This window comes from Melospiza melodia, chromosome 30 (genome assembly GCF_035770615.1).
Source record: "Melospiza melodia melodia isolate bMelMel2 chromosome 30, bMelMel2.pri, whole genome shotgun sequence".
NCBI classification, from domain to species: Eukaryota; Metazoa; Chordata; class Aves; order Passeriformes; family Passerellidae; genus Melospiza; species Melospiza melodia.
Genome location: NC_086223.1, coordinates 950,526 through 976,533, shown reverse-complemented (window position 1 = coordinate 976,533; position 26,008 = coordinate 950,526). Strand labels below are relative to the sequence as shown.

The 26,008-nt window shown below is 58.5% G+C and overlaps 2 protein-coding genes and 1 long non-coding RNA gene across 3 annotated transcripts; 2 read left to right on the top strand and 1 right to left on the bottom strand.

Annotated features, from left to right (window-relative positions):
- The first annotated feature begins 296 nt into the window (after nucleotides 1-296).
- LOC134431071 (uncharacterized) lies at nucleotides 297-1,330 on the top strand. Its single transcript, XR_010030935.1, has 2 exons — nucleotides 297-971; nucleotides 1,027-1,330. It is a non-coding gene; the product is annotated as an uncharacterized LOC134431071 (long non-coding RNA).
- A 5,771-nt stretch (nucleotides 1,331-7,101) lies between these two features.
- On the bottom strand, nucleotides 7,102-18,999 carry KAT7 (lysine acetyltransferase 7). Its single transcript, XM_063179017.1, has 15 exons — nucleotides 18,817-18,999; nucleotides 17,356-17,503; nucleotides 16,113-16,289; nucleotides 15,398-15,637; nucleotides 14,709-14,791; nucleotides 14,397-14,486; nucleotides 13,781-13,879; nucleotides 13,570-13,680; nucleotides 12,321-12,512; nucleotides 11,594-11,683; nucleotides 11,041-11,181; nucleotides 10,571-10,664; nucleotides 10,289-10,435; nucleotides 9,664-9,770; nucleotides 7,102-8,955 (listed from the first exon to the last, which is right to left on the bottom strand). Exons 1-15 carry the CDS (start codon nucleotides 18,829-18,831, stop codon nucleotides 8,854-8,856), a joined length of 1,836 nt encoding a protein of 611 aa, XP_063035087.1. The 5' UTR covers nucleotides 18,832-18,999; the 3' UTR covers nucleotides 7,102-8,853.
- Nucleotides 19,000-19,962: 963 nt separating this feature from the next.
- SLC35B1 (solute carrier family 35 member B1) lies at nucleotides 19,963-24,959 on the top strand. Its single transcript, XM_063179037.1, has 9 exons — nucleotides 19,963-20,141; nucleotides 20,428-20,531; nucleotides 20,619-20,749; nucleotides 21,634-21,664; nucleotides 22,124-22,281; nucleotides 23,161-23,287; nucleotides 23,718-23,824; nucleotides 24,248-24,401; nucleotides 24,602-24,959. Exons 1-9 carry the CDS (start codon nucleotides 19,963-19,965, stop codon nucleotides 24,652-24,654), a joined length of 1,044 nt encoding a protein of 347 aa, XP_063035107.1. The 3' UTR covers nucleotides 24,655-24,959.
- Nucleotides 24,960-26,008: the final 1,049 nt, after the last annotated feature.

Genomic DNA, 26,008 nt, shown 5'->3' with positions numbered 1-26,008 from the left:
TGGAGTCTCCTCACAGGAGCGGTCCCGGGCCAAAAGGGGCAAATCCGGGTCAGGGCTGTGCCCTCGGGGCTGCTCTCTGAACTGGGAGGCTCCAGAGGGAAGCGCTGGGATGGGATGGGGTGGGATGGGATGGGATGGGATGGGATGGGATGGGATGGGATCAATGGGATGGGATGGGATGGGATGGGATGGGATGGGATCAATGGGATGGGATGGGATGGGATGAGCTGGGATGGGATGGGATGGGATGGGATGGGATGGGATGGGATGGGATGGGTTGGGTGGGATTTCCTAGCTCCCCCCCTGCACTGGGCTGGATTGGGCTGGGTGGGATTTCCTCCTCCCTCCCCCCAGGCTTCCTGCACCGCCCTGGGCAAACCCATCCACTCCTTTTGTGCTTTTGTTGTGTTTTGTGCTTTGTCCTCGCAGTTCCCGCATCCCGGGGCCCATCCTGGTTCCTCTGGGATCATCCCTCCCCTTTACAGCATCCCGCTCCCATTCCTGGCCTCAGATTTCCACAACAATCCCCGATTTCGCACCCGACGAGGCGGAGATTCCCCCTCCGAGCCCTCGGGGGCTGAGCTGCGGCTTCCCCGAGCTCCCGTGGCCGGGGGGGATGAACCGTGCCGGGTTCGGGGGCGCGGAGGGGGCCCTGGGCTCGTTCCAAGCCCCGCTATCCGAGCCTGCCCCTGCCTGCACCGGGACCGGCCCGGGCGAGGCTCCTCCCGCGGCTGCTCCCGCAGACCGGCGGGCACCGCTGGGAACCGCAGGATGCAAACAGAAAACACCGGGGCGGCTCCGGTCCCCGAGGGCTCCCGGTCCCCGCCAGGAAAGCAGGATCCAGCCGCGGATCCAGTGGGAATGAATCCAACCCGAGCATCTCCCATTTCCTCCAGCCGGGAATTCCTCCCTTCCCTTTGCCCCCGAGCGTTTGGAATCCGAGGGTCCGGGAGCTGCAGCCACCGGAGCAGGTTCCCCGTATTGATCCCAGCCTTTCCCTGTATTGATCCCAGCCTTTCCCTGCAGGTTCCCCACATCGCTCCCAGCCTTTCCTGTGCCTTTTCTCCGAGCTCTGCATTCCCCGGCCGCCGTTGCCTCTTCCCAAATCGGGGATCGGGGCAGTTCCACCCCGACCCCGGCAGCTTTTCCCAGAAAAGAAGGAATTTTCTCACTGGGAAGGAGAAGAAAAATTTCATTTTCGGTGTTTGGCTGGGAACGCATCCAAACACAGGGAAAGGGAAAAAAAAAAACCAAAAAACCCAAACAATCCAAACCTCAACATTCCCTCTTCCAGATCCACTGGAAAAATAAAATTAATTCTTGGAAAGAGCACGAAGGAAATGGTTTGGTCCCAGACTGGTCCCAGTCCCGAACTGGTTTTGCTCCAGCACACACTGAGCCCATCCCAGGGGTTTCCCAGGGGAGGGAACTTCTGCAATCAGCGGCGGGAGATGGAATTCAGGCCCTGGCTTTGGACACCCTGGTCCTGGAGCCTGGAAATCCCCGGGGCACCTGCGGGCGGGGACGGGGCCTCGGCCCCACTGGGGGAACTGGGACGCGCTGGGACCCGAACGCACCCGCGGCCGTTCCGGATGGGATTCCTTGGAAAAGCAGGAATGAGGATGCGCCAGCGCTGGCCCCGGGGCTGAGCAGCAGGAGCGGGGGCCAAGTCCCTCGGCAGCCAACACAAACCCGGAGCGCATCCACCCCAAATTCCCCCCGGCGGGAGGACGAGGCGCTCGCAGCCCGGAGCTCCCGGCCCCGGCTGTCGCTCCCTCCCCGCCGGAGCTGCCCCGGGCCGGGACAGCAGCGGGATCGGCCTTCCATGGGGCAATGGTGTGGGGCTGGGCTGAAAACGCAGGGAATCGGGGCTGCCTGAGCCCCCAAAGGGCAACAAAACCCTGCGTCCCTGTGTCCGTGTGTCCCTGTGTCCCCCTGTCCCCGTGTCCCTGTGTCCCTGTGTCCCTGTGTCCCTGTGTCCCCATGTCCCTGTGTCCCTGTGCCCAGTGTCCCTATGTCACTCTGTCCCTGTGTCCCTGTGTCCCTGTGTCCCCCCGTCCCTGTGTCCCTGTGTCCTTCTGTCCCCGTGTCCCTCTGTCCCATCCCATCCCATCCCATCCCGGCTGCGGCTCCACAGCTCCAATCCGAGCAGGAATTGCAGTTCCCCAGTCCCAGCGGGAATTGCGGTTCCTCAATCCAAGCAGGAATTGCGGTTCCCCAATCCCAGTGGGAATTGCGGTTCCCCAATCTGAGCAGGAATTGCGGTTCCCCAATCCAAGCAGGAATTGCAGTTCCCGGGCTGGCTTTGGAGCCGGGACAAGCAGCAGGAGGATAAAAGGCTTTTCCTTTTTCCTGCCCGGCTAAATTTAAACCCGAGCCCCTTTCATGTGCCGGGGACGTAACTGGAAGCAGCTGCTGAGCTGGGAATTCTGCTCCAGAGGCGGCTCTGGAGCTCCTGGGATGGGATGGGATGGGATGGGATGGCATGGCATGGCATGGCATGGCATGGCATGGGATCAGCCCAGGGATGGGGCCAAGTCTTGGGGCTGGTCCGGGTTCCAAATCTGCTCCCGAGGGAACGGCTGTGGTCCCTCAGGCAGCTCCCCTTTGCAGGTGATAGCAAATCCCAAATTCTGCTCAGTGGAAAAACTTCATTTGGTGAATAAAGAAATAAAAGGAGCTTGAAAATAGGATTTCAGGAAAGAGGAGTTTTAACCCAGGAGAAATCCCACTCCCGGGGCAGCTCTGGGAATGGGGACAGCCCCCAGCAGCACTTCCAGCATCAAATCCAGGATTTTGGGGACAACCAGCTGGGAATTTGCCCCCAGAGGGACAGAACGAGGTGCACAGCACCCCGTGCTCCCCCAAAAGCCCCGGTTTTCCAGCGGGGCCCAGCCCAGCTTCCCCATCCCTCCCACACTGGGAGCACTGGGATCGCTGTGGGGCCGGCCCGGGGCTCGCTGCCAGCCCTGGCCAGCAGCTCCTGCTCCTCCCGGCCCTTTGCAGGCCGGGATTTGCTGCTTCCCGAGCGCGGCACCTTCCCCGCTCCTCCTGCGGGGGCAGCGGGCCCGGAACAGCGAGAGGAAGGGAGACCAAAAATATCCCGTAATTACAGAGGGACGGGAATGGAGCCCGGCCGGGCAGAGGCAGCTCCAGCTCCAGGCTCTGCTCCTGGAACTGCAGGAGGAACATTTCAGGAAGATCCTCCATGCCCTGAGCCCCAAAATCCCTGGGGTGGCTGCGGGGAATTGCTGGGGGTGTCAGGAAAAGGAGAGAGCCCCGCGAGAGCTCTGGGGTGCCAAACACATCAGGCTCGGCCTGGGTGTCCTGGGGTGTCCTGGCCTGGCCTGGGATGTGCAGAAAAAAATCTCATCCTGAGCCCCTTTTTCTGCAAATTCCTATTTCTTTCTTCTCCCATTGGGATGGAGACCAGAAGCCACAGCAGCAATTCCCGTTTTCAGTTTGGGATGAGAATCCATCCATGGATTCACCCCTTCATCATCCCTCCATCCATCCGTGGATCCATCCATCCATCCCTCCATCCATCCCTCCATCCATCCATCCATCCATCATCCCTCCATCCATCCGTGGATCCATCCATCCGTGGATCCATCCGTGGATCCATCCATCCATCCATCCATCCATCCATCCATCCATCCATCCATCCATCCATCCATCCATCCACCATCCATCCATCCATCATCCATCCATCCATCCATCCATCCATCATCCATCCATCATCCATCCATCCATCCATCCATCCATCCATCCATCCATCCATCCATGGATTCCATCCATCCATCCATCATCCATCCATCATCCATCCATCCATCCATCCATCCATCCATCCATCCATCCATCCATCCATCCATCCATCATCCATCCATCCATCCATCCATCCATCCATGGATTCCATCCATCCATCCATCCATCCATCCATCCATCATCCATCCATCATCCATCTATCCATCATCCATCCATCCATCCATCCATCTATCCATCATCCATCCATCCATCCATCCATCTATCCATCATCCATTCATCCATACATCCATCCATGGATTCCATCCATCCATCATCCATCCATCCATCCATCCATCCATCCATCATCCATCCATCATCCATCCATCCATCCATCCATCCATCCATCCATCCATCCATCCATCCATCATCCATACATCCATCCATCCATCTTCCATCCATCCATCATCCATCCATCATCCATCCATCCATCATCCATCCATCCATCCATCCATCCATCATCCATCCATCCATCCATCATCCATCCATCCATCCATCCATCCATCCATCCATCCATCCATTCATCATCCATCCATCCATCCATCATCCATCCATCCATCCATCCATCCATCCATCCATCCATTCATCATCCATCCATCCATCCATCCATCCATCCATCCATCCATCCATCATCCATCCATCCATCCATCCATCATCCATCCATCATCCATCCATCATCCATACATCATCCATCCATCATCCATCCATCCATCCATCATCCATCCATCATCCATACATCATCCATCTATCCATCCATCCATCATCCATCCATCCATCCATCCATCCATCCATCCATCATCCATCCATCCATCCATCCATCCATCCATCCATCCATCATCCATCCATCCATCCATCCATCATCCATCCATACATCCATCATCCATCCATCATCCATCCATCCATCCATCCATCCATCCATCCATCCATCCATCCATCCATCCATCATCCATCCATCCATCCATCCATCCATGGATTCCATCCATCCATCATCCATCCATCCATCATCCATCCATCCATCCATCCATCCATCCATCCATCCATCCATCCATCCATCCATCCATCCATCCATCCATCATCCATCATCCATCCATCCATCCATCCATCCATCCATCATCCATCCATCCATGGATTCCATCCATCCATCCATCCATGGATTCCCTGATCCCTCCCTCCCTCCTCACCCTGCAGTGACTCACAGGGAGCAGCAGCAGCTCCTGGTGAATCACCAGCAGCTCCTGATCCAGCCGGATCCGCAGGCAGAGCTCCCCTGGATGGTCCCAGTGTCCCAGCCAGGCCCTGCTCTGCCCAAACAACACCAGGATTCCATGCAGAGAAACCTTTCCTGATGATCCTGGGGCCTTGGAATGGTTATTGGGATGTTAGGATCCCACTTGGGATCTCTGGGTGATGATTCCTGATGATTCCTGATGATTTCCTGATGATTCCTGATGATTCCCTGATTCCCCACCAACGCCCTGCACAGCTGGGAATGGCTCAAACACCCGGCTCAGCTCAGGAATTGTCCCTCTCCCCGTGCCCTTCCCACGCCCCCAATATCCCTCTCTTTTTACCCAAATTCCGGGATGAATTCCAGCCAAAGCCACCCCGAGCTCCCGCAGGATTTCCTGCCGTGCCCGGGGAAGCAGCACCCTCTGCTGCCCTTGCTGGGATCCCGTCCTGCTGGAAACCTCGGGAAGGTTTTCCCTCACTGACACTTCCCTGGGAGCCTGGCTCACCAGGAACTCGCTGGAATTGCCCGAAATCCCAAATTTTGCTGGGATCCTGCTCCTTCCCAGCTGCCCAGGGCCTCCAGAGACAGGAGAAGCCTCCAGCTCCTAGCTCAGGAGCCCAAACTGGGAGAACTGGGAACAGCAGGCGGTGATGAGGGGCTGGAATGGGAAAACGTGGGTGCTCCATCCCTGGAAGTGCCAATGGCTGGGATTTGGGATCCCTCCATGCCAGGGGTGGGAATTGCCGGGATTTGGGATCCCTCCATCCCTGGCAGTAACAATGACCAGGATTTGGGATCCCTCCATCCCAAGGGTGGGAAATGGCTGGGATTTGGGATCTCTCCATCCCAAATAATTCCAGAGCTGCAATCCCAAAGCAGGCCCGGTCTCAGGAACGTTCTGGCTCCCTGGGCTCTCAGGAAGATGCCATCCCTGCCTGGGCTCTCAGGAAGGTGCCAGCCCTGCCTGGGCACTGCAGGGAGGTGCCAGCCCTGCCTGGGCTCTCAGGAAGGTGCCAGCCCTGCCTGGGCTCTCAGGAAGGTGCCAGCCCTACCTGGGCTCTGCAGGGAGGTGCCAGCCCCCAGCTCTCCTCAGGAAAGCCACAGCAGCCTTTGGCACCCGTGGTTTCCTGGCCGTGTTTTCTTTGCCCTCTCCTGGCTCCCGTTTTCCTCCTGCACCTCGGGCGGTTTTGGGGCCGCGTGGGCCGGGCCGGGGAGGGCAGGAAAGGCTGAGATAATGACAGGGGATGGGCCCAGGAATAGAAACAGAGCTGCTGCTGCTCTGCCCTGGCCAGGAGAGGCTGTTCCAGCCCCTTCCGTGGCTTTGGGATTGTCCCCGTGGATGGAGGGTGACAATAGGAACGGCTGAGGTCACTGCATGGATTTAGCTCCTGTCCCTTCCTGCTGCCCCCGGCTCCTTTTGGGAACATCAGCCCCTGTTCCCCACCACATCCTGCCCCAAAGCACCCCAGCAAAGGGAGAAGCCAGCAGGAATTCCAACCAGGAACCAGTGAGCGAGCAGCTCCTGGAAATTCAGGGAGATCTCGGGGAATTCTCCTCCAGCAGCTTTCCCTCAGCGTGGGGAAAACTCTTCTGGTTCCAAGGACAGCCTCGGGTTGTGCCAGGAGAGGTTCAGGATGGGCATCAGGGAAAATTCCTTCATGGAAAAGGGGGAAATTTCATCTGGTGGTCCCAAGAACAGCCCCAGGTGCCAGGAGAGGTTTAGGATTGGTATCAGGGAAAATTCCCTCAAGGAAAAGGGAAAACTCCATGTGGGGAAAACTCTTCTGGTCCCAAGAACATTCTCAAGTGTGAGGGCACATTTAGGATAGGTATCAGGGAAAATTCCCTCAAGGAAAAGGGGGAAATTTCATCTGGTGGTCCCAAGAACAGCCCCAGGTGCCAGGAGAGGTTTAGGATGGGTATCAGGAAAATTTCCTTCATGGAAAGGCTTCAAAGCAACTGTCCAGAGCAGGATTTTTGGAAATACCCAACCCCGAGGCTGCTCCAGCCCCAATCCCCAAATGCCCAGGCCTGGGGAGGGTTCAGAAGGGGAAAGGACAAGGCAGGGCTGCAGCAGGAACATGCTTTTATTGAGGAGTGGGCACAGGAGCAGCAGAGCCCAGCAGGGAGGGGAGCAGGAGCCCTGCTGGGACATCCCTGGGATCTGAGCTGGGGACAGCAGGGACAGCAGGGACAGTAATGCCCACGAGGCCCACGGTGAGCACCGAGGGGGTGGAGGTGCTCTGGGGCTCCACGAGAAAGGCAGGGGACAGGAGGGAACCAGGAGGGAGCTTCTCCAGCCAGGATGGGGCAGTGGTTACTGGGAATGGCTCCCACCTTCCCAGGAGTGCTTCATTTCACACCCTGCTCCGTGAGGAATCGCTGGGGTGGGGGAAATCAGCACTGGGAACAGGGAATCCAGCACTGGGATCACTGAAATCAGCCCTGGGATCAGGAAATCAGCACTGGGAACAGGGAATGCAGCACTGGGATCACTGGGATCACTGAAATCAGCACTGGGAACAGGGAATCCAGCACTGGGATCACTGAAATCAGCCCTGGGATCACTGAAATCAGCACTGGGAACGGGGAATCCAGCACTGGGATCACTGGGATCAGGGAATCAGCACTGGCATGGAGAAATTCAGCACTGGGATCACTGAAATCAGCCCTGGGATCAGGAAATCAGCACTGGAATGGAGGAAATCAGCACTGGGAACAGGGAATCCAGCACTGGAGATCACAAATCAGCCCTGGGATCACTGAGATCAGCACTGGGATGGAGGAATCAGCACTGGGACCACTGAGATCAATACTGGGGTCACAGATCAGCACTGGGATCACCAAAATCAGCCCTGGGATCACTGAAATCAGCCCTGGGACCAGGGAATTCAGCCCTTCCCAGGCTGTCCCTCTGTCAGTGACAATGGAGCCACCCAGGGATGGGTGGCACAAGGACAGTGGTTTTACTGGGAGCCCATTTTGGGATATTTCTGCTGATGGGAGGGAGGAATCAAAGCTTTTTTTTGGGGTTTTTTTTTGTTTTTTTTTTTTTTTTTTGCTCTACCAGGGATTCCATCCCTCCCACAGCACAGCAGCCCAACAGCTCCTGGAATTGGGGCTGGGAGTTCCTGTGGCTCTTTGGAAAAGGCCAAAGTTCGGATTCCTTCAGCCTGGAGGGGAAAACAGCTCCAATAAAAAGGGACCTGCAGTTCCAGGAAGGCTGCTCTGGGAAAAACATCTCCAGGGGAATACACTCAGCGGGTGCTTTATGTACAGGAACTCAGCAATTCCACGAGATACACACCAGGAAAAAATGGGAATTCTATCCAGAGGTGCTTCCAGCAGGGCTGTGGTGGCTCCAGCAGGGGTGGCAGGGACACCCAGGGACTCCCTCAGGTGTGCAGGAGGTGCAATTCTGGCTGTACAACAGGAAACTAAGTGAAGATCTGCCGGGTCCTAGGGAAAACTGCTGGGAGAGGGGCAGTGATGCCACTACAGCTATTCCAGGCATGGGGCAGAGGAGGGCTGCCCCACAGAAGCATTTCCAGCGCTGTCCCAGCCCCAGGGGAGCTGCAGGAGGGACAGAGGGACGGAGCAGGACAGCAGGGACAGGGACAGGCCCAGCAGCCAGAGCTCCTCAGCTCCCCGGGGCTCCCAGACCCCTCCAGTCCTCGCGGCCTCACTGAGGCCGAACCCCCCGAGTTCCTCAGAACTGTGGGGACACGGGGCCAGGCCAGGCCAGCCCGGTGACCCGCCCTGGGGACACTGCAGAGCCGAGCACACGCATCCTCCTCTGCTGGGGACGCTGCTGGGGACACCTAGGTGCCCTTGGGAGGGGTCCACTTGAGGCAGCTGGGATCCATGGTCTTGTTGCTGTTGGACCTCTTGGCCTCCTTGGCGATCCACTCATCAATCAGGTCCTGGGGACAGCAGGGAGGGGAGCTCAGGGGTGACCCTGGTGGGAATCAGCCCTGGACAGCACCCCAAAGGCCCAAAGGCCATTAATGCCTCAAAGGAATGGCAAAATAACAGCAGAGGAACACCAAAATAACACCAAAACAACAGCAGAGTTACGGCAAAGCAACACCAAAACAGCAGCAAAATAACAGCAGAGTTACACCAAAACAAGACCAAAATAACAGCAGAGAACCACAGGAAGCCCTGATTCTAAGAAGGAAAAGGAGAACCCAAGGAATTCCTGACTGCAGCAAGACAGAGGAGGAATGGGGAACCTAAGGAATTCCTGATTCCAGAAAGGGAAAGGAGAACCCAAGGAATCCCTGATTCCAGAAAGGAAAAGGAAAAGGAAAAGGAAAAGGAAAAGGAAAAGGAAAAGGAAAAGGAAAAGGAAAAGGAAAAGGAAAAGGAAAAGGAAAAGGAAAAGGAAAAGGAAAAGGAAAACCCAAGGAATTCCTGATTCCAACAAGAACTCAAGGAATCCCTGACTGCAGCAAGGAAAAGGAGGTGAACCCAAGGAATTCCTGATTCCAGAAAGGGAAAAGGGAAAGGGAAAAGGGAATGAAAAGGAAAAGGAAGCCCTGATTCCAACAAGGAAAAGGAGGAGAAGCCAAGGAATCCCTGACTGCAGCAAGGAAAGGAGGAGGTGCAGGGAGGCCCCCCAGGCTCACCTGTCTCTTGAGGACCAGGTGTTTGCCCTTCCAGTACTTGAGCATCTGCAGGGCCTGCAGGGTGCTGACGATGTCCACGGGGTTCACAGCGGTCTCCTGGCTGATCTCTGCAAGCAGAGCCCAGCAGAGCCTCTGACACAGCCCCAGAGCCCTGGGAGCACCAGCTCGGTGCCATCCCCTCAGGAATGTGGGGCTGGGCAGGGCTGCAGGGGTTTGGGGTGCTGGGTTTGGGATCTGGTACAAATCCCCTGAGAGAAAATGCAATCCTGCTTTTCCAGGGTACCCCACATCCCCAGGAACTCCCAGGTGCCACCAACAGAGAAATGCCATTAAAAAAGGCCAAATATTCTCAATATTGGCTGCTGGAGCCATTTTTTTTTTGTCAAAATAAAAATTCTAACACACAGCAGGATAAGGCTTTTGGCTGAATATTTTTTATTTTTTAAATTGTCATTTTTTTCATCAAGCAGCCAATTAATCTTTTAAAATGCTGCACGTGGCCCATCTCTGCTGGTGGCAGGGCTGGGAAGGAGCCATTCCCAACAGCCCATGGAATTCAGGGCTCCACACTGGGTGGGTGAGGCAGGCTGAGAGGCTCAGGGATGATCCCAAACCCCAAACTGACCTTTGATGGAGATCTCCTTGCCCTGGAAGTTGTGCAGGTACCGCAGCAGAACCTCCTTCCAGTAGCTCCTGTAGCTGATCAGGCCCAGGTCGGACAGGGGACGCTCTGGGGAGCCAACCTTCTCCTCTACCTTAGACAGCAAATAGCCTAAAAATATAAAAATAACCACATTTAAACCACTCAGAAACGAGGATGGGATCTGCTCCAGCATGGCAGCAGCCAGGTGAGATTTCCTGGTGGAGCTGGAGGGATTTCATGCCCAGAATTTGCCCCCACACTCACTGAAGTCAATGAGCATTTTGCCATAGCCTTGTCTCATGTACTGGGGCATGGTCAGGATGCAGGACACGTTGTAGTTGAGGAAGGAATTCTTCTCCTGGAAACAAGAGCAGACAGCAGGGAACTCAGAAATTTTATTCCTTTAACTGTCTTACTTCAAAAACAAATCACGGTAATTAATATTTATTTTCATGTATTTTTCCCCACATTCCTTCCCAGTTTCTTTCTCCCCAATGGAGACACCACTCTGCTTCCTGGCAACTCCAATTCCTTGGAGCTGGGTTGGTTTTTGCTGGGAATGAGAAAAGATGGAGCAGCACAGCACCAGCAATCCCTCAGCAAACACAACAACCCTGCAGCTCAGCCTTGGACTTTCATCTGCTCCCAAAAGCAGCAAATCCTGAGGCTGCCAAAGGGATTCAGTGCTCATGAGGGGCCCTAAATCCCATTTTAGTGAGGTGTTTTGCACTGACCTTGGAGAAATAGCCAATCAGGTGGCAGCCAGTGTTGTCAGCCTCTGTCATGACGTAGAAGAGGAAGGGTTCCACATCATAATAGAGGGTTTTGTGGTCCAGGAAAAGCTTTGCCAGCAGACACAGGTTCTGACAGTAGATCTGGGCACAGAAAAGAGATGCAGGTGTTTGTTCCAGTGGGTTACCCCAAGATGCAGGTGTTTGTCCCAGTGGGATACCCCAAGATGCAGGTGTTTACTCCAGTGGGATACCCCAAATGTGGGCAAAACCACCTGGGAAAGGACAAAAAAAACCCTCAGAATCATCTGAGAAATTATGGGGAAACGGAGCAGCTGGGCCAGGACACAATTCCATTGGTGATGGAGCCTGGATCCTGCCCCTCACCTCTGCTGAGAGAGTCACAGAGGGAGCTGCTGGAGCAGCAGCAAAACTCGTGCAGGAATGGCCCAGCTGCAGCAGCCCCTCTGTGAGCAGGGCCACAGGGCCACCCTGGCTGTGTGTGGGGCCACAGGGCCACCCTGGGTGTCCGCAGGGCCACCCAGCTCCCACTCACCTTGTTTTTCTTGCCATCCACCTCGAAGACAGAGATGGAGCCCTTGCGGTAGATCTCGTCCCCCGGCGGGTGCTTCCAGACACACTTGGCCTGGGACAAGGACAGAATGGGGACTGTCACTGCTGGCCTGGGGACAGGGAACTGCAGCTGGGTGTCAGACACTGCCACGTGCACGGGCTGGGCCTGGCTGGGCCATTCCCTGACCCCATAGCAGCGTTCCCAGCAGGACTGAGCTCTCTCTGACCCCACAGCAGCGTTCCCAACAGGAATGAGCCCTCCCTGACCCCATAGCAACATTTCCAGAAGAAATGAGCCCTCCCTGACCCCATAGCAGCATTCCCAGCAGGAATGAGGTGTTCGCTGGTCCCACAGCAGCCTCCCCAGCAGGCCTGAGCCACTCCCTGACCCCAGAGCAGCCTCTTCAGCAGGCCTGAGCCCTCCCTGGTCCCACAGCAGGACTGAGCCCTCCCTGACCCCACATCAGCATTTCCAACAGGATTGAGCCATTCCCTGACCCCAGAGCAGCCTCCAACACAGGAATGAGCCATTCCCTGACCCCATAGCAGGACTGAGCTGTTCCCTGACCCCCACAGCAGCCTCCCCAGGCGAACTGAGCTGTTCCATGACCCCAGAGCAGGACTGAGCCCCCACAGCAGCCTCTCCAGCAGCACTGAGCCCTCCCTGCCCCCAGAGCAGGCTCCCCAGGCAGCCTGGCCCCAGCCCTGACCATGTGCCTGCGCAGGATGGTCTGGCTCTTCATGTACTTGAGGCAGAACTCGCACATGTAGAGGCGGCCGAGGCGCGCGTACTCCTCGGGGTAGGGCGAGTGGTACCACGTGTCCAGCTCGTAGCGCCCGAACGCGATGGTCTTGATCATGTTGCTGCCCTCGGTGATCTGCCCCTGCAGCCTCAGCTTCTCCTGCCCCGGGGGGAAAGCAGGGAGAGCCACAGAGTGAGCCCCGAGCAGCAGGAGGGGAATTGGGATTTGTTTTCCCGCAGGAAATCTGGTTCAAGTTGTTTTGATTCGTTTTTTCTTTAAATTTCTACAGATCCTCCCTCACCGCTCCCTGCTCCTTTCCTGATCCCCAGGGACAGGACACAAGTGCTGTGAGAGGGAGCTGGGGGTGTTTATGCCGGAGAAAAGGAGCAGGAGAGACCTCCTGGCTCTCCATAGCCCTGACAGGAGGGTGCAGCCAGGCTCTGCTCCCAGGGAACAACAGGACAGGAGGACATGGCTCCCAGCTGTGCCAGGCTGCCCATGAGGAGGAATTTCCTCCCAAAAAGAGGGATTGGGAGTTGGAAGGGGCTCCCTGGAGGTGTTTAGAAAGGCCTGGATGTGGCCCTTGGTGACAAGGTGGTGTCAGGTCACGGTGGCACTGGGTGAGCTCAGAGGGCTCTTCCAGCCCAGTCCATCCTGTGGCTCTGTGACACAGCCCAGGGCTCTGCCCCAGGTGCCCCAGCTGGCCCAGGAAAGCATCAAAGGATCCTTTGATCCCTCTCTGGAATGGGATGTGGCTTTGGGAGGCTCCTCAGGAGCTGCAGCAACACCAGCCCATGAACTCAGTCACAGGCTGAGGCTGAGGTGGCTTTTGCTGTCACCAGCCCTCAGCAGGGACACTGAAGCTGTCCTTGTCCCCTGGGAGCACCCCTGGAATGTCACCACACATTCCTGAGCGCAGAGCTCAGCTCCAGCACTCCCTGGGCACAGCTGGTACCCCTCCATGCTGCCTTGCAGGTCTCACAGAGCCCTGGGGCTGTGCTGGGGCAGGGTCTCACCAGGTCCCAGAGCCCCCAGAGCTGTCCCTGGGGCAGGGTCTCACCAGGTCCCACAGAGCCTGGGGCTTTGCCTGGGGCAGGGTCTCAGCAGGTCCCAGAGCCCCCAGGGCTGAGCTCGTGGCTGTCCCTGGGGCAGGGTCTCACCAGGTCCCAGAGCCCCCAGGGCTGAGCTCGTGGCTGTCCCTGGGGCAGGGTCTCACCAGGTCCTCGGAGGCGCGCGCCTGGGCCCTGCGGAACAGCTCCAGGTCGTACTCGCTGGTCAGGTTCTCCAGGAGAGGCTCCCTGGTGTTGCCATAGGTCTGCCTGTGCTCCTGGAAAAAACACAGCACAGCTGCTGGGTCCTGCAGGATGACTGGGAGAGTCACACTCCATCACAGGGGGGGAATGAAAGGATGGAATTCCTGATTTTACCATGTATTTCTCCTTCTGCTCCTTGCTGAGCCCCGAGTTCCTCTTCTTCCTGAGCTCAGCCACCTTCTCCTTGTAGCGCAGCTGCCTCTCTGTGGGGGCCTGAAAGAAAGCCCAAGTGGGGCCTTGAGAGGCTGCAGCCCCCCCAGAGCTCCCCATTCCCTGCCCACCCCAAGGAATTCCATGCTGGTGCCATTCCATGGGGTGTGAGGCAGATCCTGTGCTAATCACAGGGCACTGCAGCTGCAGCCCAGGAATGCAAAGCAGGAAATTTTCCTTCCACCACAGGACGGGGTGAGCTCCGTGCTGGGGAACAGCTCCCAGCTGACTCAGGGACTGGGAAATGTCATTGCCCTGGTTTGGCTCTCTGCTGCTTACTCAGAGGGAAATTGCAGTTTACAGCTCTGCAGGAATTCCTGCACATCCAAACTCAGGGGAAGGATCATGCCCAGAACACAGCTCTGCCTGCTCCAACCTCTCTGAGGGGATGCAGGGAATTCCCCTCTGGAATGGGAGCTGGGCAGGCTCAAGACTGCCCCAGCAGCTCCCAGGATGTGGAGAAGGGAGCCCAGGCCCCTCACCCTGTGCTGGGAGCTGGGAGCTGGGGCTGTGCCCTCACCTGGTGCCTGGTGGCGTGCCTGTTGTTGTCATCCTGCCTGTGGGCCAGCATCCGCTCCTCAATCTGCTTGTCCCGGCTCTGTGCTCGCACCTGGAGGCCAAAATTCATCTGTCAGGGCTGCAGCCACCCCCTGTCACCTCCTGTCACCCCCCTGTCCCTCCAGGTGTGACACACAAACGCTGCTGCCCCACGGCCAAGCACAGCAGCACGCAGGAGTGAACTGTTTGCTGCTCACACGTCACAGGGCTCAGCATTTTACCCTAAAAATCCCAAAGGAGGGGAAAATCAGAGGGCAGAACCATTCAGGTGTACCTTGCACTCATCTGCTGAGAGGTTGTGGTACAGAGGGCACCCCGAGATGGAGAAGTGGCGCTCGTGCTTCCCGGTCAGGTGTCCTGCAAGGGGTCAGAAAAACAACAAAACCTGTGAGAAATGGCCCCAAAGAGGTGGAGGAAGTGTCCCACAGGGGCAGATCCCTCACAGTGGGACAGGGGGAAACTTCCTGGTTTGAAAAGGAAGGAAAACCTTTCTCACTGTAAACCAAAGCAGTCAGGGATTGCAGTGCAATAATTTGGCACTGAAATCCTGTTTGTGGCAAAAACCTGGGACATTTCCTCCCAGACCTGTGCTCAGCCTCCTATCTGGTCCCTCAGGATCTGACAGGGGGATAAGAGGAGGAAACTCCCTGGTTTAAAAAGGAAGAGGGCATTCCCTGCCCCTCACACTAAGCCAAAGCAGCCTGGGATGGGAGTGCAATAATTTGGCACTAAAATCCTGTTTCTGGCAAAAAGCACTTCCCTGCTCACAAACCTGGGACTTTTCCTCCCACACCTATCAGGTTCCTCATCCTGCCACCCCTCCAAAACAGGAAAAAAAACCCTCCAGGAGTAACATCTTTGCATTTATGCCTCACACCCCATCCCCAGACCCTCCCTTGGCATTCCTGCCCCAATTTGTTTCCAGGATTCACCCCGGGGCAGGGCTGCCAGGCCGGGGCTCACCCAGGGAGTTGCAGCCGGGCGTGGGACACTTCATGTTGAAGTTGTAGCTCTCGTGGAAGCGGCGGCGCTTGGGCCGGTGCGAGAGGTCGCTGCCCGAGTCCTTCAGGGACATGTCCTTGGCCAGGCTCTCGTCGTGGGACACGTTGGGACTGGAGATGTCGATGTCCGACTCCGAGGAGGGCGCGTTGCCCGTGGGCGTGCGCGGCGGGGACTCGTCGTGCTCGGCCGCGTTCTTGGTGTCTGCGTGGGAGCACAGGGGACAGAGCTGAGGGGAGGGATCCCAAAAACAATCCCAAAAACACTCCCAGAAACGCCTCGGGGGCTGCACAGAGCCTCTCCCACCCTGGGAGCAGCATTTCCTGCCCGTCTGGGCACCAGCACAGCATTCCTTGCCCATTCAGGTGCCAGTGCAGCATTCCCTGCCCCTCTGGGCCCCGGTGCAGCATCCCCTGGCCCTGTGCAGCATTCCCTGCCCCTGTGGGCACCAATGCACCATTCCCTGCCCCTCCAGGTGCCAGTGCAGCATTCCCTGCCCCTCTGGGTACCAGTGCAGCATTCCCTGCCCCTCTGGGTGCCCATGCACCATTCCCTGTCCCTGTGGGCACCAACAGAGCATTCCCTGCCCCAGTGCAGCATTCTCTGCCCCTGTGAGTGCCAATGCAGCATTCCCTGCCCCTGTGGGCACTAACAGAGCATTCCCTGTCCCTGTGGGTACCTCTGTCCGAGAAGTCCACGGCCTGCTCGGTCTCGGAGCCCGAGGAGCGGGTCTGGCGCAGCGGGTATTTCTTGGGGGTGACAGGAGCTGGCTGCTGCTGGCTGCGGGTCACCCTGCGCGTGGAGTACACCGGCTCGTCCGGCCCGAACGGCGCCGCGCTGCGCACCGGGCTGGAGTCTGTGCACACGGGGGAATGCAGGGTTACACACGGGGACACCATGGTCACAGCATGGGGACACCACGGGGGACACCGCAGTCACACCATGGGGACACCACAAGAACCACAGAAACACCAGAGAAACCATGGGGACACCACGGTCACACCATGGACACTCCACAGTTACTCTGGGGGGCACCACAGGGACCATGGGGACACCACAGTCACACCACAGGAACCACAGGGACACCATAGAGACACCACAGCCACACCACAGCACCCTCAGGTCCCCCCTGCCCCGCACTGACCAAGCCCCCGTGGCTGTGTCACCCATGTCACCCATGTCACCCATGTTGCCCATGTCACCCATGTCACCATGCTCCGGCCTTGCCTGATAAAATCTCAGGACACTTGGAGCAATCTGGTGTGCCACCACCTTTCTCCAGATGTAACAGCTTAATTAACCCATAATTACTGCCCAGCTCTCATTTGGAGAAGCAAAGATCCCTCAGTTTAGATAAGAACCATAACCCTTGGGAACAGCAGGATTGCATGTGGTGTGGAGCTGCACCTGGGATTTTGTGTGTGGGGCTGCAAGAGCCTTCTCCTGGTTTAAGGAAGAGCCTTTATCCAGTTTAAGGAGAAGCTTTTCCCTGGTTTAAAAAGAAGCTTTGCCCTGATTTAAGAAGAAGCCTTTCTCTGGTTTAAGGAGGAGCTTTTCCCCACTTTAAGGAAGACCCTTTCCCCAGTTTAAAAAAGAGTCTTGCCCTGGTTTGAGGAGGAGCTTTTCCGTGGTTTAAGGAAGAACTTCTCCCTAGTTAAAAGAAGAACCTTTCCCCAGTTTAAGGAGGAGCCTTGCCCTGGTTTAAGGAAGAGCCCTTCCCCATTTTCAGGAGAACCCTTTCCCAAGTTTCAGAGGAGCCCTGCCGTACCCTGGTAGCTCTGGCTGAGCCCTTCCCTGGTTTAAAGAGGAGCCTTTCCCCAGTTTAAAGAAGAACCTTTCCCCGGTTTCAGGGGAGCTCTGGCTGAGCTTTTCCCCAGTTTAAAGAGGAACCTTTCCCCGTTTTCAGGAGAAGCCCTCCGTACCCTGTGAGCTCTGGCTGAGGCGGGCCGAGGAGCGGGTGACGCGGGCGGATCTGCGGGAGGTGCCGTCGCTCTCGGAGCTGTCCGTGTGCTCGGGGTCCGTGGAGAAATCCGAGTCCTCCGTCCCATCCGAGCTGCTGCCCGCGTTCCTCTGCAACAACACGCTGCGCTCAAAAACTGCACTTACGCTAAAAACTACATAAAATGAATGAATATTTCACGTTCTCCACGTCCTCCCAGCTGTAAGGGTGACCTGTGTGGTTTAGCCCAAGCCAAGAACTCTTTTTTCCTTTTCTTTTTGTGTCTCCTGCTCTGCCAGTGAGGAGTTTCCAAAGCAAACCGGGACAGGTGACCCCTGAAGGCCAAAGGGATATTCCCGCCATTCCCAGGATATAAACTGCAGGAATTATCAGAATTATCAGAATTATCCCAAAGCGGGGGCAGCAATCTGGATGTCGGAAGGCGGTCTGGCATCGGTCAGCAACTGCATTTTCTCCTATCGCTTTCTGTTATCACCTTTATTTAACACTATTACAGCAATTTACTTCATTTCTCATTTATTAAACCGTTCACACTCCAACCTAAAACCTTTAATTTTGTTTCCCCCTCAATTCCAGGCTTGTGCCTAATTTCGTGAGGGGACACCGAGGGTCTGGGGGTGGCGGCAGGTGCCGGTGGGGTCTGGGGGCGGCTGCGTGGGCCCGGCGCGGGCAGGGCCGTGAGGGGGCGGCGATGGCGGCGGCCGTGAGGGGAGCGGGGAGGGCGCGGCCGCCATGAGGGGATGAGGGGGGTTGGGGGGGGGCGGCTCGCCCCGGTGGCGGGAGCGCGGCCTCCGCGCCGCTTTGTTTTGCACCCAGCGGAGACGCGCGGGCCCCAACCAATCACAGCGAGCGTGGGCGGGGCCTAAAGGGGAGTACACCAATGGCAGCTCAAGGAGCAAAAAGGTGGGCCCGACAGAGCGTGATTGACAGAGAGCGGCAGCCAGTCAGCGCGAGGCTTGCTCCCACGGCAACGCCAACCGCGGGGGGGCCGCGGCGCGGTGGGGGAAGGGACAAACAAGGCTCGCGCGGGGAGGTGACCGTTGGGGGCGGGGATGGACAGCAGCAGTAGCCAATCAGCGGCCAGACTGGCATGGACACCCGTCCAATAGACGGCCAGTTCTCCGAGCGCGTGTCCAATCGGGAACGGCAAGGGGCGGGCCCAGCTGCCGGCGCGGGGGAGGGGAAACGGTAGCCGTTGGGGGTGATGAGTGACAGATACAGCGACCAATCAGCGCACCGCCTGCTAATGCTCCAGCCAATCATAGAGCGCGGGAGGCGGGCGCTGGGGGCTCAAGGCCGCTATTTTTCCCCCAGTTTTAGAGCCGGGAGAAGGCGCGGAGGGGCTGGGGAAGGGTAGAAAGCAGCGGCCCGAGCCCGCCGGTCTCCCCGTCGGCCGCCTCCGGCGTTTCCCGGCCGTGCTTACCTTCCTGCGCTGCATCCTGGGCGGGGGTAGTGAGGTTGCCTGGTCCCCGGCGCCCGCGGCCCGCGAAGCGGCGGTGGCCGCCGCGGTGTTGCTACTGGCGGACTCCGTGGTGACAGCCGTGTCCCCCGCCCTGCGGCACGTCTGCTCCTGCGGCGCCAGCCCCGCTCCCGCCGCCGCCAGCCGCTGGTCCCTGCTCGGTCCCTCACGCTTCCGCCGGGACGCGGCCCACACCCCCGTCACGTGACCGCGCGCCATCTTGGAGCCGGGCAGGCGCCGCCGGCCCTGAAGCCGCGCGCCGCCATCTTGGATTGGGGTAGCGGCCGCCATCTTTGATAAGGGCGCGAGGCCCGTGGGGTGTGGCGCGCCCGTTACCGGCGCCGCCGTGTTGAGTGCGGGCAGAGCCGAGGCGGGAGAGCTCCCCGAGCTCCCTCGTGGTGTGAAGCCTCGAGAATTGCAGAACCGGGAGCTCCTCCGTGGAGCCTGCGGGAAGCGGTGCCCTGGAGGTGGGATATTGTGGCCCGGAGATTGTGAAATTGTGAATTGTATCGGAATTCCCGTAAGGATGAGAGGAACTGTGAAGGACAAAGTGCCATGGCGGGGGTTCGTCCCTCCCCGGCCCCACCGAGCCCGGGAACCTTCCAGAGGCGCGGCTCGGAGCAGCGGGAGCGACTGAACGGGGCCTCGGGAAGGGCGGAACCGATCCCGGCGGGGACCCCGCACCTCCGCCCCGCCGGGCTCGATCCGGGCCCGGACCGGCGTAAAGGACCCCAGAAGGCCCCGCTTGGTGTCGCACAGAGTAGGCGGAGCCTTTCCCCGAGATCACCAATCAGAGCCCGCTGCTCTACCACGCCCCCTCAGCTCAGCCAATCGCTGCGCTCCACATCTGGTGGCGCGCCTGCGCGCGCCATGCACCGCGAAGGCCCCCAAGGCTGGGCTGTCCACCGTACTGCCTGTGCCGCCCCGCACACCGGCCATCCCTTCGCGGCCGAACCGCGGCGGACACAGCCCCGGGGAGGGTTCGAAGATCTCGGTGTGCAGCCCCCGCCCGGTTCGCGCTGTTCCCAGCGCTCCCCACCCGCCTTTCCCCGCACGGCGGGTCCGGCAGCGCGCGGGACGGCCCGGGGCGGGGCGGGCGCGGCGGGGCCGATGAGGCCGCCCGGGGCGCCGCGGGATGTGGCGCTGGAGGTGCCGCCCGCGCTGAGCGGCCCCGCCGCCACCATGGGAGCGAGCGCGGCCGCGGGGCTGCCCGAGCGCCTCCGCCTGCCCGTCTGCTTCCTCGGCGTGTTCGCCTGCTACTTCTACTATGGCATCCTGCAGGAGAGCATGTGAGACACACCGGGACACCGGGGCGGAGCGGGGCCGGGGACACGGGGGAACACGGGACAGGGGTTTGGGGCTGGGGGGACACGGGACGGGGACACCGGCGAGGGGCGCGGGACCAGGGGAACACCCGGGGCTGGGAGGAGGGACCGGGGCAGACCCGGGCAGCCGGCGCCGCTCCTTCCCGTGCCGTGAGATCGCTCCCCGGTGTCACCGGTGCGGGTCCCGCTATGTCCCGGTGTCACCGGAGTCCGTCCCGGTGTCACCGGTGTCCCGCTGTCCGTCCCGCAGCACCCGCGGCCGCTACGGGGAGGGCGCGAAGCAGGAGAAGTTCAAGTACGCGCTGACCCTGGTGTTCATCCAGTGCGTGATCAACGCCGCCTTCGCCAAGCTCCGTAAGTGCGGCAGCCCCGGAGCCCCGCGCCGGTCGTGGCGGGGGCCGGGGCCGCTCCTGAGCCGTCGCCGTGTCCCTGTCCCCGCAGTGATCCATTTCGTGGACGCGGCACGGCCGGACCGCACGCGGGGTTGGCTGTACGGGGCGTGCTCGCTGTCCTACCTGGGCGCCATGGTGTCCAGCAACTCCGCCCTGCAGTTCGTCAGCTACCCCACACAGGTGAGCGTGGGGACACGGGGGGGACACAGCTACCCCACACAGGTACGGGACAGGGGGACATGGGGACAGGGCACGGGGACAGGGCTGGGACATGGGGACACAGCCTGGTGAGCATGGGGACACAGGGACATGGGGAACACAGGGACACAGCTACCCCACCCAGGTGAGCGTGGGGACATGGGGACAGGACTGGGACACGGGGGGGACACAGCTACCCCACCCAGGTATGGGACAAGGGGACATGGGGACAGGGCTGTGACACAGCTACCCCACACAGGTATGGGGCACAGGGACAGGGGGACATGAGGACAGGGCTGGGACATGGGGACACAGCCAGGTGAGCATGGGGACACGGGGACACAGCTACCCCACCCAGGTATGGGGACAGGGGGACATGGGGACACAGGTACCTCACCCAGGGGTATACAGGGATGGGGGGACACAGCTCCCCCAGCCAGGTGGGCATGGGGACAGGGGGCACATGGGGACAGGGCTGGGACACAGGGGGACACAGCTCCCCCAGCCAGGTGGGCACGGGGATGGGGAGACATGGGGACACAGCTACCCCATAGATGGGACCCTGGCTGTGACCCTGAGGGGACCTTGGCTGTGGCACTGGTGGATCCTGGCTGTGACACCAACCCTGCCATTTCCTGGGGTCGCTTTTGTGTCCCTGTCCCTGCTGGGGGTGCAGGGAGGGCTCTGAGAAGGGACAGAGCTCCCCAGAAATGGTGGCAGTGTCACCTGCCAGGGACCTGGGGTCACTGGCATGGGGGCTGAGCCCTCCCTGCTGGGAGGTTCAGCTGCCCCAGGGGTCTCTCACTTTGGGGGTCTCTCACTTTGGGGTCATCAATGGACCATCAATGCCCCTTTTCCTTCCCCAGGTGCTGGGCAAGTCCTGCAAACCCATCCCAGGTAAAGAATTGCCCATTTTTGGGGGGGTTTGTGATTTCTGGGCCTCCCTGGCAGAGCCACCTGGGGCTGGGCTGGCATTCCAGGGAGGGCTTTGGGATCAGGTGGGGACATTGTCTCCCCAGCCATGATTTGGGAATGACTTTGTGGGAGTTTAATTCCTCTGAGAGGATTTTGGGGCAGGTTTTGACCTCTTGTTTTCCTAGTGATGCTGCTGGGGGTGATTTTTTTTAGGGGGTTTAATTGTGAGTGGATTTAGGGCAGTTTCTGGGGGTGATTTTTTAGGAGTTTAATTCCTGTGGGTGGATTTAGGGGCAGTTTCTGACCTCTCTTTTCCCAGTGATGTTCCTGGGGTTGATTTTTTAGGGCTTTAAGGGCATTTTTGATGTCTCTTTTCCCAGTGATATTCCTGGGGGTGGATTTTTAGGGCTTTAAGGGCGTTTTTGATGTCTCTTTTCCCAGTGATGCTGCTGGGGGTGACCCTGCTGAGGAAGAGGTACCCCCCAGCCAAGTACCTGTGCGTGCTGCTCATCGTGGCGGGGGTGGCCCTGTTCCTCTACAAGCCCAAAAAAGGGACAGGGGACACCGAGCACGTCTTTGGCTACGGGGAGCTGCTCCTGGTGAGTGCTGGCACTTGTGGGGTGGCACCTGGGAGGAGCCCCGGGCACTCAGGTGGGGTTTATTCCTGGAAGAAATCCTGGGGTTCTGGTGGGATTTACACCTGAGATGCACCCCGGGCTCCCAGTTGGGATTTACCCCTCATCTGGGATAAATTCCAGCATTTCAGGTGGGATTTGCCCCTTACCTGGGATAAATTCCAGGGTTTCAGGTGGGATTTACCCCTTACCTGGGGTAAATTCCAGGATTTCCATGGGGATTTACCCCGGGATAAACCCGGGCTCCCAGGTGGGATTTACCTGGGCTAAACCCAGGCTCCCAGGTGGGATTTATCCCAGGATAAACCCGGGCTCCCAGGTGGGATTTACCTGGGATAAACCCGAGCTCCCAGGTGGGATTTACCTGGGATACACCTGAGCTCTCAGGTGGGATTTATCTGGGATAAACCCAGGCTCCCAGGTGGGATTTACCTGGGCTAAACCCGGGCTCCCAGGTGGGATTTACCTGGGATAAACCCGGGCTCCCAGGTGGGATTTACCTGGGATAAACCCGAGCTCTCAGGTGGGATTTACCTGGGATACACCTGAGCTCTCAGGTGGGATTTACCTGGGCTAAACCCGGGCTCCCAGGTGGGATTTACCTGGGATAAACCCGGGCTCCCAGGTGGGATTTACCCCAGGATAAACCCAGGCTCCCAGGTGTGCCTTGGAGCTGCAGCAGCCCAGGTGTGCTGAGAGGAGCCTCCTGCACCCTCCAGCCCCCCTGAAATCCCTGTTGGTAACTGCTGTGAAAGGGGGATTGCCATTTTCCCTGGGGAGAGGAAGCAGGGCCTGACCGTGTCCTCTGTCTGTCTGTCTGTCTGTCTGTCTGTGGGTGCCCAGCTGCTGTCTCTGACCCTGGATGGGCTCACAGGGGTGTCCCAGGACCACATGAGGGCTCACTACCAGACTGGCTCCAACCACATGATGCTCAACGTCAACCTCTGGTCCACGCTGTTCCTGGGGGCAGGTGAGGAGCCAGGGCTGGGCCTGGAACCTGCCCTGCCCTGGAGCCCTCTGGGGTTTGGTTTTGTTGGGGATTTTGGGTTTTTTGTCACGGCCCAGCCCTGGGCTCCCCTGCTCCAGCTGGGAGCACAGACTGGAGCCCAGGAGGGCTGGGAGCTGCCCCTGGCGCTGGAGCAGCTTTAAATTCCCTTCCACCCCAACCACTCCAAGATTAGCACTCCTGATTAATTGCTGGGCACTGTTCTGTTGGAATTTGATCCCAGTTAATGATCTTTCCTTCACTAATTAACCAGGAGGGCGATTGCTGCTGCTGCTGCTGGTGTTTCCTGCTGGAGTTTGTGGGGTTCAGTGCCAGCTTTTGGGGGCTCTGAGCCCAGCCTGAGCCCTCGAGGGTGGGATCCCCATCCAGGCTGCTCCTCCTGGCTGTTTTGCAGGGATCCTGTTCACGGGGGAGCTCTGGGAGTTCCTGAGCTTCACGGAGCGTTATCCCAGCATCATCTCCAACATCCTGCTCTTCGGCCTCACCAGCGCCCTGGGCCAGGTCAGGGATGGCGGTTTGGATTTTGGGTGGGGTTTGCTTCTCTGGGAGGGGCTGGGATGGAATTCCCAGGGGGGAGCTGAGGCTGGAGCACCCTGGGACAGGGGAAGGTGTCCCTGGATGAGGGGCTGGGATGGAATTCCAGGGGAGCTGAGGCTGGAGCACCCTGGGACAGGGGAAGGTGTCCCTGGATGAGGGGCTGGGATGGAATTCCAGGGGAGCTGAGGCTGGAGCACCCTGGGACAGGGGAAGGTGTCCCTGGACGAGCTCCAAGGCCCATCCCAGGTGTCGCTGGATGAGCTCCAAGGTCTCTTCCAGCCCATCCCAGGATGCCACAAACCCCCTCAAAGGCAGGATTTGAGGGGATTTCCTTTGGGGTTTGCCCCTGGCAGTGCCAGTGACAGGGGCTCTGTTCTGCCGGGGCAGAGTTTCATCTTCATGACCGTGGTGTACTTCGGGCCGCTGACCTGCTCCATCATCACCACCACCCGCAAGTTCTTCACCATCCTGGCCTCCGTGGTGCTCTTTGCCAACCCCATCAGCCCCATGCAGTGGGTGGGCACCGTCCTGGTGTTCCTGGGTGAGTCTGGGGGCAAAATCCAGGGGCTCCCTGCCCTGGGAGCTCCCCAAACCCTGGGAGCCTCTGCAGGGCCAGCGAATCCATTCAGTCCCTTCCTCACAGCTCGTTCCGTGGGTAAATTTGGGGACGTTGAGCTGATTTTTCCCCAAATTCCCATCTCCCTGCTGGTCTGAAGAGCTCACTGTTTTGTCTCCTGCCAGGCCTTGGGCTCGATGCCAAATTCGGGAAGGGGGTGAAGAAGACGTCGCATTGAGGTTGATCCCGCAGTTGGAATGGACTTTTAATTTATTGTCTTGTACCTCAGAATCTGGTGTGGAACTTGACTCAGGACAGGGAATCAGAAGGAAACCGTGTGGAATTTATTTTTGGGTTGAGTTTGGTTTGGTTTTTTTTAATTCTAAATGGTCTCTAAAATGTAATCCTTTAGTTTGAGGTGTAATTTCGCTTTTTTTTTTGTGTAATCAGAGCTGGCCCCTGAGCCGAGCAGCAGCAGCAGATCCTTGCCTTAACAGGAAAACACAAATCCTTCCTATCTTTATTAAAGAAAACCAGACAATGGCTGCTTCTCCAGGACTTTTGTTGGGGATTTGGGGGGGGGGACCCAGCTTTGCTCTCCAGGGAGGGAGAGGAATGATCTCAGTCCTTTGGGGTGACTCTGGGATTAAAGGAGGCACCCCCTTCCTTGTGGGGTGTTCCTTGGATTGTCTCCCACTGGGATGTGTCAGCAGGGAAATCCTGAATGTGCCTCAGGAAATGAGAATTCCCCAAATTCGGGGCAGCTCCTCTCCCGTGCCCTGGGATGCCCAAGCAGGAATTCTTCATCCCTCCCAAGAACCTTCGGGATGTTCCTGCCTAGATCCAGCTGTCCCTTGGAATAAACCCCAAAGGAACAGGGTGGGATTCAAGGAATTTCCATCCTCTGCTGCTTAAGGCACTTTGGGAGAGGAATGATTCTGTTCCGTGGGTTTTGGGCTCTGCTGCTTTTTCCCATCCCAAGGCAGGGTTTGGATTGAGGGGGTAACATCAGGAAACTCCTGCCAGAGCATCCAGGGAAGGGCAAAAGGGGTTTTAATTCCTGCTGCCAAGGCCTGTTGGGTTTATTCCCTGCAGGAAGTGGCTGAGGGAGCCCCATCCAGCCCTGGGATCCTGGCAGCTGTCCCAGGGTGGGGCTGGATGGCATTGAAGGTCCCTTCCAGCCCCAACCATTCCAGGATTCCCAGTGTAAGTGCACCCAAGGGACAAACCCCAGTGCCCAGGCTCCCCACAGCTCTCAGGGCTTCACCTGTCCCAGCTTGGAGCAGATCTCCAATTCTATGGATGCAAATCCAGGGAAATCAATGATTTTGGGGTTTTTCAGCGCTGGGAGCTCCCTCTGCCTGTGCAGCTCTGGGATCAGGATCTCTTTCCCAGCAGGGATTCTGGGGCAGGAGTGAAGCTCTGGAATGTTCTGGGCTGGCCTGGCTGGGCAGGACATTCCCAAAGGGAATCCCGGGGGTTGTTCCCCTCGGGCAGCAGCGGAGTTTGTTGGAATTTGGGTGCCTCGGGCCGAGCTGAGCAGCTCTGAACCCATCCCAGTTTTCCTCCTTCCCGGCTTTTATTGGCTCCAG

Excerpts from the sequence above, each read along its gene's own strand:
- KAT7 (XM_063179017.1), bottom strand. Across the intron at positions 10,665-11,040 it reads TGATTGGCTATTTCTCCAAG|GAGAAGAATTCCTTCCTCAA; the intron begins GTCAGTGCAAAA and ends TCTTGTTTCCAG. Across the intron at positions 9,771-10,288 it reads CAAGGAGATCTCCATCAAAG|AGATCAGCCAGGAGACCGCT; the intron begins GTCAGTTTGGGG and ends CTCTGCTTGCAG.
- SLC35B1 (XM_063179037.1), top strand. The coding sequence starts at position 19,963 with ATGAGGCCGCCCGGGGCGCCGCGGGATGTGGCGCTGGAGGTGCCGCCC. Across the intron at positions 20,750-21,633 it reads TCGTCAGCTACCCCACACAG|GTGCTGGGCAAGTCCTGCAA; the intron begins GTGAGCGTGGGG and ends TTCCTTCCCCAG. Across the intron at positions 23,288-23,717 it reads CACGCTGTTCCTGGGGGCAG|GGATCCTGTTCACGGGGGAG; the intron begins GTGAGGAGCCAG and ends GCTGTTTTGCAG.